Source organism: Cheilinus undulatus, linkage group 19 (assembly GCF_018320785.1).
Source record: "Cheilinus undulatus linkage group 19, ASM1832078v1, whole genome shotgun sequence".
Lineage (NCBI taxonomy): Eukaryota > Metazoa > Chordata > Actinopteri > Labriformes > Labridae > Cheilinus > Cheilinus undulatus.
The window spans coordinates 31670004-31682606 of NC_054883.1; the positions used below are offsets into that span (position 1 = coordinate 31670004).

General features: G+C 41.9%; 1 protein-coding gene across 4 annotated transcripts in view; it reads left to right on the forward strand.

Annotated features, from left to right (window-relative positions):
- Positions 1–12603, forward strand: part of fars2 (phenylalanyl-tRNA synthetase 2, mitochondrial) — a 185107-nt gene that overhangs the window by 126462 nt on the left and 46042 nt on the right. For all 4 annotated transcript variants that reach the window (XM_041813776.1, XM_041813774.1, XM_041813775.1 and 1 more), the window contains one exon: positions 2400–2575. In XM_041813776.1, coding sequence (XP_041669710.1) covers positions 2400–2575 — 176 coding nt within the window. The remainder of the gene's footprint in view (positions 1–2399; positions 2576–12603) is intronic.

Genomic DNA, 12603 nt, shown 5'->3' on the forward strand with positions numbered 1-12603 from the left:
AAAAGGGCAAAAAGAAAAAAGGATGGATTAAAGCAAAGAAAGTAGTGTGATTGTGGAGGAGGAGGAAATGATAGAAATAAAGGTATGAAGATGTGTAGAGATGTCAGCTAAGGACACTCTGGGCCGTCCACTCTCAGTCCTCTCTGTTATTGATGAACTCGAGTCCTCCACAGGGACCAGGGGGAGCACGGCTCATCTCCTGCCCAGGGTCAATGCTCCTCTCCTGGGCTGAGACTCTCCACCTCTCCTACTAAACCCTCCATGGCCCCCCGATCCACAGGTAATGAGCTGTGAGCGTCAGGGGGCTGAGGAGGATGCAGCCTGTTTGTGTGAGTCTTATCTATGTAGGTAAACACACAAACAGGACAAACTCAGTCAGCAGGGAGCTGGTCTGTGTCAGTAGACTGTAAACAGCTGAAGGAGCTCTCAGAGAATCACCGGCTAGCTCTTATCCTTGGTAATTTACTGCACTTATCTTTATAAAACTGTACAATTAGAATAGTTTCTTCTACCTTAACCTTCCTATAAACCCAGTAAGTAACCTGTAAACCCGCCATCATCACACTTTTCCCATTCCATCTTCCTCTTCAATATTGCTGATGAGGTTATATAATAAATGATAATAAAAGGGATGCCAGTATTGGATTTATGTCTACATATGATATGCCAATATTTACAATTTCGCTGTAGCTGATACAGATATAATTATTGTTTGTATAAATGATGTTCAGACCCAAGATTACATTACATTAAAGTTTGAGACATGAAGATGAACAAAGAAATACATTTCATAGGATGCACAAAGTCTGATGGTCCTGTCTAAAACTCACTAAACTTATACACACATAAAGGTGAAAGTTAGTGCACCTCATGTGGGTCGATGATTACAGCTGATATTGACTGATATTAACAGTTGAGGTAGGATGACATTTAAGGCCAAAAACCAGTATTTAAAGCCGATTTAGGCTAACACTTACAGCCAAAGCCAATATTTACAACTGATATAAACCAATATTTACAGCCGATATAGGCCAATAGTACAGCTGATATAAGACAATATTTACAGCTAATATAGGCTAGTATATATACAGCTGATAAAGGCAAATACTTTCAGCCTATACAGGCCAATATTTACAGCTGCTATCGGACAATATTTACAGTTATGTAAGCTATAGTTTACAGCCTATATAGGCTGTTATTTACAAGCTCAAAGGCCAATACTTGCAGCAGATAGGCCAGTTATTTACAGCCTTTACAGGTCAAGACTTACAGCCAATATAGGCAGATATAGGCCAATATTTACTGCTGATATTGGCTGTTATTTACAGCTGATATAGGCCAATATTTACAGATAAAAAAGCCTATATATACAGCTGATATAGGCCAATATTTACAGCTGATATAGGCCAGTAGTTACGGATGAAGAAGCCAATATTTACAGCTGATTTAGACTAATATTTACAGCCAATATAAAACAATCTATTCAGAGCAAACCTAAGCCAAAATGATAGACAATATAGAGTAGTGGATATTTACCCCAACATTTACAGAGAAAGCAGCCAAGTTAAGTGATATTTATGTGTCAATAAAGGCCAAAATTCACAACTGATTTAAGTCAACATTATGCGCTTATATTACCAGCTGATATTGGCCAATATTTACAGCTGATATGGCCTATATTTACAGTGGTGGCTTAGCCAGCCCAAATTAGGCCGATATTTATCCCCACAATAAATGTTAACGTGATCACATATCCAGCTGGTATCCTTTTTTTTTTCACCATCATGGAAAAATCTGCCCTGTAACGTAACTTGTGCATAATAAGTATCTTAAGGGTTTTTATCCGTTTCTAGCAGCAGCACCACTGCCTGTGTTTGAAGATGTTTAAAGTGTGGCTGAACTCCTGTTATAGTGTAGGCCACAGCATTTAGATGTACTCATTTTTGTGTGTTATATAATGGCACTACCCCACAAGGTAACCTGCACATGGCACGGACCAACAATAACAATAATGAAGAGTCAAAAATGCTTTGATTCCTCTGTCTGGGTTAAATCAGCCATGAGAAATTAAAACTAACAGCAAGACGGAGCTTGCCATCGGGTGCATGCTTTAAGCTTGTAGGTCTTCATCAAAATAATAGAAGACATCTGATCTTCCTTTCAGACAGAGAAGCACGACAAGTTAGTGTTATGGAGCTCAGATATTAACACAGACGTACTGGACACAGCTCAGTGTTCATGAAGCAAGAGAGAGAAAAGCCACAGAGGGTCATTGTATATGTGAAAATATCCAGCTATACAGAAAGCTTTCTTCTCCATCAATGCTTAATCTGTTACATTTATGTGGCTTTAAATTCTGTAGATATGCTGAGTATCTCCTTTGTATGTGTGTTTTTCAGGCCCTTAGTAAATACCCCCCGCTCCACAACGACATCTCCTTCTGGCTGCCAGAGAGCAAAGAGAGCGAGGACGGGCAAGAGAACTTCACAGAGAATGACTTCTACGATCTAGTACGTTCCATCGGAGGAGACCTGGTGGAGAAAGTCACGCTGGTGGACGACTTCACTCACCCAAAGTAGGAAAAATAAACATTTACACACTTCAGGCAACAATGCTTTGGCTTTTATTCACTCTTTAACTTTACTACTTCATCTCTATGATACCCCCGACGATTCTTTACCTGAAAATGTGCTGGAGGAAAATGATGACTGATCATGCAGGGAGTAGCATTATGTCCCTGGATAGGAGAGATATTCAAATAATGGTCCTTTATGTGCAGATATCTCAGTATAAATGTGCAAGAAAAGAAGCAAGTCTGAAGAGTGTAAAAAAATAAGGAAAGGGTACACACAAGAAAGGAAATGGGACTGTTTTAGTCTTCCTTTTTGGATGAATCAAACATAGCCGTGACTTTGTAGGGAGATATGGCAGACTTTTCTCCAGGCTCTGACCATGAAAGAAAGAGGACAAAAACTAGAAGACTAAAACTACAAGTTAAAGAAAGAAGATGAATATTTATCCCTGGATAGGAGATGGGATGTTTGAAGTAAAACTTACTTTTAATATTGGTTGTTCTGTTTGAGATTCTAGATGATCTGTGAAGCCTAAAAAACTAAATATCAGAAATAAAGCAGAACCAAATCTAACTTGGCATTATCTGCCTCCATGTGGTGTACAATCACCAGACAGAGAAAGTGGAAGGTGGGTCAAATAGAGGGACTCGGTTGTTATTAACCCCCAAAGTTGACCTCTAAAATCTACTCAGTTCATCCTCAACAAGGAGTGGAAAGGTGTTTAAGTTTGAAGAAAATATCTCAATCCTTCCTTGGATACTACTCCTTTCTGGTTGTAGCTTTTTTTTTAAAGTTTGTAAGGATCGTATTTCCCATGCATGGGCGTGGCTTCAGCTCATTTAAACAGACACGCCCACACCAGCATAAATGTTGTTTGTCATTCTCTTTTCAACGAAGCTATGCCATCTTCATGGCTGCTCCTCAGTATTTGTTCCAAGGCTTCTGCAGCATTCAAATGCTTCACCATCATTGGAAATCAACATAACATCATCTGATATTGGTTGCAGGCTCCTAAATTGGACAATATCAGAAGGTGTCCTGAGAATCAGTAACGTAACGTGATAAAACTGGTGATTTTCACCCTATAAGGCATGTCGTCAACACATGCATTGTGTACAAGCATGTAGGGCGTGTCCATCTGCATGTTTCTATCCTGGAAGCGTGCAATCCTTGTGCAGCAGAGGCTACACTCCTCGATTTGGTTTGGTGCATGTCTTCTCCCACTCTCTCTCCCTGTATGACCTAACTCTCTTCAACTACCCTATACCTGAAAGGCCATACCCCCCCCATACAAAAAACTAAAACCTTTATGAGTGGAAAAAGCTCCCTAGTGCAATGTTAACTTGCCAAAGTACATCCGTCTTTCTTATCCATCCTCTAAATATCACATTGCACCAAAGACCTTGGACTTTAGACCAGGTTTTAGGTGCTTTGAGGTGCAGCTTTTTTTCTGCATCCTTTAGATAGGAAGCTGCCAGCTTTGACTCTAACCCTTTTTTTCAGACAAACATAGGTGCTAACAGGAGTGTGAGCTGGTGCTGGAAACTAGGACAGACATCTGAACTGAAACCAAGACTCTGGGTTCACTATAGGGCCCGTTGGCTATCACTGACATGTGGACATGATGAAAACATACAAGAGCTGTCGATAGATGACAAACTGTGGAGTCATCACTATCATGAATGCACAGCTGTAGCTACTGTCCAGTCTAACTTCCTGTTAAATGACACTCCTCTCTGTCCTTGGTGTCCTCCCCCGAGCTGCTGTTGACGTCTCATTTTTTAAGAAGAGCCCGTGTGTGTAAAGGGCAGCAGTAGGAGGTCGGACCCTTATGGCTGAGATCTCCTTTTTCACTTTACTCTGACACTCTCACACTCTCCATCTCTCCTGACCTTGCGTTATTGTGTGTGTGTGTGGGTGAGCTTGTGTGTATTTGTGCACGTCTATATGAATGCATGTCTGTACGCGTGCACAGGGCCCTGCAGTGCGTAAAAATGTCGGACACGATTCATCTTCCAGCTCTTAATGTCTTTTAAATAGCGACCTTTCTCCCCCTCACACACACACTCATCCAACCATACATTAATATACGCTGACGTTAAGCATCAGAGCTAATGGGGAAGAGAGGGGGAGGAGGGGGAGACAGGGAGAAAAAGATGAAGAGTTTAATGTGAGATAACGACATAGCCTAAAGTTTCAAACATGCTGAATTTAACATTAAAATTTTACAAGGAGGCCGCCGGTTTACCCTGGCTGCTAGAGCCAGAACCTGAAGAGCTCAACAGTCTGGTTCCTGAAAGAGAAATCACATTTATTTTCCTCCATGATGATGTGATTATCAGTCATAAGATCATAACCATCCTAGGTAGACTGACTGTGGGATACCTGAGAGTAGCATATGCTCCTATAACAGACACAGGTTGGTACGGGGAAAAAACTACACTATCCACTATCTTAGGGTGTCACAACAGCATCTCTGATTGGTGGAGCCAGCTGTTGATTACCACGCCTGTAAATGTTAGTTAATGGCTGGTGATGATGACTATATATGCTGCCCTAGTGTGAAATACTTGATATGCAATGTACAATATATTCTAAGGTTTCTATTTCCAACATAAACAAGACAAATATAGAAGGAAGTACCCTGTATGGTTTAATAGTTAAAATAGCTGACAGTTCAAAGTGTGACCGTGTAAACTAGTGACTTTCAGCTGAGTGCGTCCACCAACAAGGTTCCTGGTTCTCTTCATGGTCAGGGCCTTTCTGTGCAGAGTTTGCATGTTCTCCCTGTGCATGTGTGGGTTCTCTCCAGATAGCCCGGCTCCCTCCCACCACCAGAAAACATGCTCGTTAAGTTAATTGGTGACTCTAAATTGGCTGTAGGTGTGACTGTGAGCATGCCTGGTTGTTTGTCTCTGTATGTCAGCCCTGTGATTGACTGGTGACCAGTCTCACCCAATGACAGCTGGGTTTAGCTCCACTCCTGTGACCCATATGGGATAAGCGCTGTAGGAGATGGATGGACATATCTAATGAGGTGATTTGGACAAAATAATAAAAAAAGAGACACTCAGAGACACTCAGGAGGGATCTTCCTATTTTCATCAGCTGCTGTCAACTGAAAGTCACCAGCTTTCATGGTTGCTAATTAACCAATTTACCGAGAGCGTTACGTCTGTGTGTAGATCATCAGTCTGAGCTGATCTGATGTTACTAGTGATCACTAATGTTAATAATATCTTACTTCTGATCTCATCCCTAGTTGTTGTAACTGCATATATGATAATATGATTGGATTAATGGAACTTTAAAGTTTGTGGGATTTTACCCTGGCTGTTTCTGAGTGGAAGAGGATAACTGACCTGCAGCAGCAGACAAGCTGACAGAGTGTTTATTGAGCTGAAAGTCAGAGATGCTGTTGTTTAGTTTAGTCTGATTTACATCATGATGTGCTAAATGTTTAACAGTCCTGTTAGCCTATACAGTATAATGAGACTCCAGTGCTCATACAGTGCTTCCCTCATCTGCAGACACTGGAGTTTTAACCACAGGTGATCCGTTTCCATGATCGGTGACTACAAGAATGACCTCTGTTTTAACAACCATGTTCCAGATCAGAGTCTCTCCTCTAAAAATGTTTTAAGTGCAGCATAAAATATCTGCATTGCACCTTTTTACTCCCCAGTCTCCCCCCTTTCTCCCTCTCTTTATACCCCATACGCTGTCATTTTCTCCGTCTCTCCATCGTCTCCTCATCACTGATATCACAGCCTAATGATGATGATGGAGAGAAAGTTCTAGACTTAATCACACTGATCAGCTCCTAAATTAGTGGCGCATAAAATACCTGCAATGCACCTTTTTTGTCCCAAACCTCTCTCTCCTCTCCTCTTCTTCTCTCTCCTTCTGTAGAACACACCTTCTCTCTCCAGCTCCACACACACTGACTCCATCTCTATTATTCTCTGGGAAGCATGTGCTCTGCCTCTGTCCCTGTTTTTTTTGATAAGTGAAAGAAGCATTTAAAGATGAGGTAGAGTGAATTAATTTGTGTCTTCTCCTTGGTAAATATTACCCTTGTTGTGCTAGAGCTCAATTATTGTCTAAATACCGTTAAAGTGCCCACTTAAGTGAGCAACGAGACGATGCATCCGCCTCTGAAAGTAGTCCCCAGTTTGTGCACTTTTTACTCCTGCTGGTAAAAGCAACACAAGCAGCTGCTTTAAACACAAAAACACACATTTGTGAGATGATTTATTTCTTTTATTTGACACTTTAGTGCTCAGAGCTAAAATCATCAACCCCAAAACATGCAACAGGTATGATTTTATAGAAATGATCTGTTTTCTGTGGGTAAAAAATTGATACAGACAGCATATTCCTGAACAGTTTTACCTCTTTTAATGGGTCTCAGGAGGTAGTACAAGGACTTAAAGATGATGCAAAAATTCAAGGGGGTGACCAAAACAACAGAGTCGAAACTGCAACACTTCTTTGCCTTTATATAAAGTTTATGTGTCCCCAGACTTACTGTGCACTGAAACCATGCCTAAGCCCGTTTGACCCCCAAAGTCAAGTTCGTTTGACCAGTGCTGTGTACTGTCTTCAAGCACACACCTGGCAATGATGGAAGAGGTGGACTTTAGCACAGTATGACTGCTAGTGTTGTGCAGAAGCATGCTAAATGAGAGTATTCATTGAGAATTGTGCAAAAATGTTGCAAAGGGATTTAAAACTGGCAAAATGGGTTTAAAGTGGCAAAATTTGGTATAACAAATAGTAACATGTGGTAAAAATAGAGAAAAATGGACAAAAGAATGGTGAGAAGGGGTTGATAGAGCCAACTATAGCTGGAATGTAGCAAAAACTTAAGTTCTATGATTTGGTGACTGAGCTACAGTTAAAACCACTTAAACTTTTTTGGTTTTGGTTGCTGTTAGTGGACACAACAAGAAGACAATAAATGACACATTAATGCTCATTTTGATAATGCCATCTAACCTGATGGTCCTATCCAAAATGAAGACTTCAAGATAACTTTCTGAGGAGTTTTTTCCTTCTCAGTTTCTGAGTGAAAGTTGCATGTGGACCAGAATTGATGTGTGTTTCTTCTCCAAACAAACCATAATGTGCATTATGGCTGTAAATTGATCTAAAAGCCACTGAAGCTGCCGGAAACGGCAGCCTCTCAAATCTATCTAAAGTACTTCTAAAGTTAATCAGATGAAGGAGGGATGGAGGGAGGAAACAAAGTGCCTCTCTCTCTCCTGTCTCCTGAGTCTCTCGCCCGCTCTCCTGCTCCATAAACATTTCATGTAGGAGCAAATCAAAGCTGATGGCTCACTATGATTCCCCACAAATCTGCATTTATTGGTCGGTAACGCCGTCAACCAAGACCGCGCAGGGACTAATTTGATAAGCGGATTGAGCTGTCAGTCAAGATGACAGCTCCCTCCCCCTCATGACTCCCCTGATTCAGAGAGAAAGAGAGGATGGGTGAGGTGGAGACTGACAGAAAGGTGTCTGTGTTGCCGTGGAGTAAATTTTGATGTTTTTGCTTGGCTTTTGTGTTTGTTGCATCATTATTAGTGCAAACAGTTTAAACTCATCTTTATTTATGCAGCATATGCCATTTTACCATGCAGCTCAAAATGCTTTAAACAGGGACACACAGTGAAATAACAGTAATGAGCAACATCCATCTTCTGTTTATCCAGGGTTGGGTTGAGAATGCAGGCTAAACAAGTCAACCCAGACATCCCTCTCTCAAGCATCATTTCCAAGCTCCTCTTTGGGGATTCAGTGGTATTTCCAGGCAAAATGGGATATATTATCCGTTCAGTGAGTTCTGGGTCTACCCTGGGATCTCCTTCCATTTGAATGTGCCTGGAAGACCTCCACATGGAGGTGACCTGAAGGCATCAGATCTAGTGCTTAGATTGGGCCCAGAAATTCCAGCCTGATCCTACCAGAGCATGTGCCCGTTCTCTCCGAGCCCATTTGATTTAAACCCAACATTTTTGATAAGTTGGTGTAATATGAAACTACATAATCGTAAATCTGTTCAGATGATCATGTATTTATTGTTTATAATAATCAGAGAAGAGAGGATGAGGAGCAGATGTGCAGATTTCACTGTGTATAGAATACACTGAGATTTCACAGATCATCAGTCTGTTAACAAAGACTACAGTCTGCAGTGCTGTCCACACACTAAGATTTATTTGATCAGATGATTGATTGAAGTATTTGCTTCTTTTTCCTTCAAAACTCTGCACCACACTCTCTCCCATGCTCATCTCCCACTATGCTATTTCACTGAGTAGAGCAGGCTGACAGTGCTACTTTTTAACAGCTTTTCCCCCTCATTATGTCAAACTCATACAGTTAAAAAAAGCAGTGATTTTAATGTTTAGTGGATAAACTGCATGAAATGTGTTTTGAAAAGTCTCCTTATTTCAGGAGACAGGGCTGGGCAGCATGTCACTTGTAATTTGTGCAGCGGGTCTGCTCCGAGGGAAGTTCTTGTAAGTTATTACTGTTATTACTGGGAAATAACTCACTCATTTCCCACCCAGAGGGAGAAATCTGCTGAAAAATGATGGATTGGTGCCTCCTAGTGGAGAGTGAGTCTTTGCCCCAAGTGAAGGAGTTTAAGTATCTTGGGGTCTTTTTCACTAGTGAGGGTAAAAGGGAACATTAGATGCAGACTGGAGCAGCATCTACAGTACTGCAGGCTTTGTGCTAGTCCATTGTGGTGAAAAGCGAGCTGTACCAGATGGAGCCAGTTGAGATGGATCAGGCATCTGATAAGGGTGCCTCCAAGATATCTCCCTGTGGAGGTCTTCTGGGCATGTCCCACTGGAGTGGGCCCCAGGGTAGACTCAGGACTTGCTGAAGGGATTATATATCTCCTCTTGCCAAGAAATGCTGGAATCTGGTGTGAGGGATATCTGGGTAAACCTGCTTAGATGCCTACCTGTGGAGGTCTTCAGAGGGCATCCCACTGGGAGGGGATCCCGGGGTAGACCCAGAACTTGATGAGGTGATTATATATCTCATCTTGCCAGGGAATGTCGGGATCTGATGAGAGGGATGTGTGGGTTGACTTGCTGAGACACCTACCTTTGGAGGTCTTACGGGGTGCATCCCATTGGGAGGAGACCCCAGGGTAGACTCACGATTTACTGAATGGGGTTATATGTATTATCTTGCCTGAGAATGCCTTTGAATTTGATGAGAGGGATGTCTGGGTTGACTTGCTGAAACACCTCCCTGTGGAGGCATTCAGGGGGCATCCAAGTGGGAGGAGACCCCAGGCTAGATTCAGGATTTGCTGAAGGAGTTATGTATCTCCTCTTGCCTGAGAATCCCTTGGAATCTGGTGAGAGGAATGCCTGGGTTGACTTGCTGTGAAGCCTCCCTGTGGAGGCCTTCAGGGCACATCCCACAGGGAGGAGATCCCAAGGTAGACTTAGAACTTGCTGAAGGGATTATATATCTTCTCTGTCCTGGGAAGCAAAAAAATCTTCCAGGAAGAGGTGGAAAATGTCACTGGGGACAGAGATGTCTTGGCTGTTTTTGCATAGCCTATTACTATTGTGACCCAGCCCTGGATAAGCAGAGGAAAAGGGATGGATTGATGGATGGATGGACACAGGACTGATGGACAGACAGGAAAAATAGACAGCAAAGGCTCAGGCAGTAAAGCTAATCTTTTCCAGCCAGAAAGTTTGCTTTGGAATACAGTTTGTCAGCACAGTAATCTGCAACAAGTCTGCCCATCAGAAAATATTGTGAATCACAAGGAGTTTAGCAAAGGAACCAGAAATAATGAGGCTCAAATGCCAGCTTTCAGATGTATTTGAGAGCGTTAATGACATTGATGAAAAGGTTATCTGGATGTCTGGAGGGATCACAAAGAGCTTCTCTGATTCCTTCTGCAGTTTTTCTGGGGGTCAAACTGCCGATTGATTGCACTGTCTTCACCGATCCCTGCAGGAAGAGGAAATATGAGGTATAGGGTTGAATAATGACAGTTTTTAGGGTTTACCCCTCATTTCCTTTCACTGTTTACATTATGGCTGCTTTTGAAGTGCACTCCTTGTGTCGGGCACCAGAAGATGTCGTCCATATTTGCACCGCTGTATGGTGAGCTAAACAAAGAGTTAAACTCTGCCTCAGGCGGATGAAAGTTGTGCATTGAAATGAAAATATTGGGTCACTTTGGGCTTAAACTTTGTCTGAGTTTATCTGCTCGTTGACATAAACGAAAGAGAAATAGCCGCTCCTTTCTCTCCTTCATCTCTTTCTCTTCTTCCACCTGTCATCTCTTCATCCTCCCCCTCCTCCCCCTCATCCTCCCCCGCTCTGTCGGCTCAGCAGGAGACAGGGAGGCAGCCGCCCACCACAACTCCATGAATGATTTAACAGAGAGAGAGAGAGAGAATAAAAACCCCACTTCCAAAAAGATGAAGAAGAGAGAGAGGTGGAGAGAGAGAGGGAGGAAACAGATGACAAAAGGAGGGGAGAGGTAGACGGTAGAGAGAGCCTTCAAACCACTGAGAGAGAGAGAGAGGGTTGTCATGTTGTGGTTGTGCAGGTTGCAGCAGAGTTATTCAGCTGAATAATGTATGATTGTTTTCTGTTCCCACATCCAATCAGGCTGACAGAGAGACACAGACGTTATCTCCTCTCAGTCCACCTTTTTATTTCGACCTCGGAGCATTAAGTGGTCAAACTGGACGCTCCCAGGGGATTCACCTGTTCACACCACAGCTTTAATGTGGTTTACAAATACTGGAAGAGGACAGTGTTTCCAACTGGTTTACAGATATCTCAATCACCATCCTCCTCATGGATGTTTTATTGTTTTTACTGAAACAATCAATTAGCCAACATCATCAAATAGCTCTCTTTCACTTCATTTGATCCACATTGTCAGTAAGGACAAGATGTTTTTAAATGCAAAATAATTGAATTCTAAGTACATGATTAAAAATCTGACTAATCAGGATGTCTTATGACCCAGTTAGGCAAATAAAACTTATGTAGCAGCTAACTTTGACTACTACATCAAGCTGCAGCACCGGCCATTTCTTTTCTAACCCCATCACTACAGTGAAAGTCTACAAAAGTACGGACAGTTCAGTGTACTTTCTATGTGTTTAGGTCAATAACTCTACAGTTTGGGAAGTGAAAGGTCATTTTTTTCTGAAGTCACATTTATCTCTTGAGCTTCTGTGAGATCTTGTGTAGCAATGCACCCAATTAGCCATTTTAACTGTTAAATTCAGATCCCTTTATATTTGGCGCCAGAATAAAGAGTCAGTTAAACTAATTATTAATCTTCTGAGACTGACATTGTCATGCAGGATGAGAAGAGACACAGGTTACAAAAAGCTGAAAGATTTTTGAACCATAAATCCTAGCCAATTACCCTTTTCCCTGCTGGTAACCCTCTGTTTCTCCATTCTAATAACGCTGTCCATGCCTTGTGGACCTTACAGAGGCTAGTAAGCCTGGAGCTTGGGTGACTTTCCTGGATCTTTAATCCTGCCAGAGTGGCATTGTTGAGTATGACATTAAGAGGTCAGGTTGTTCAAAGTTTAATAACTTTTGAACGATACATTATTGCCACTCACTAGTTTTTTTCCTCTGAAAGCCCTCCGTTGTGCTGTTCTAACCATGCTACCCATGCCTTTGTAGTTCTTAGAGATTGTTTTCTAGCAAACCTGGAACTTGGCTGATTTTCTGTGATTTTCTATTTTTTGTGACTGGGCTGTGACAGCCAATGGCAGGCTGTTCCATTGTCACATCATGCTTTGCTGAACTGCGCATGTGCACAGACATTAAAACTTGAGAAGAGAGCCTGAATGATTCATAATAGAAAGAGAGACGGAGAGGCTGTGATGTGTCCTTCTGTGTCTCTGCAGACAAGAACCGCTTTAAATAATGACTCAAATTCTCAAAAGTGCAAAGACTGACTTATTTTATTTATTTATTTTTTTTTAATTTTTATTTTTTTGTA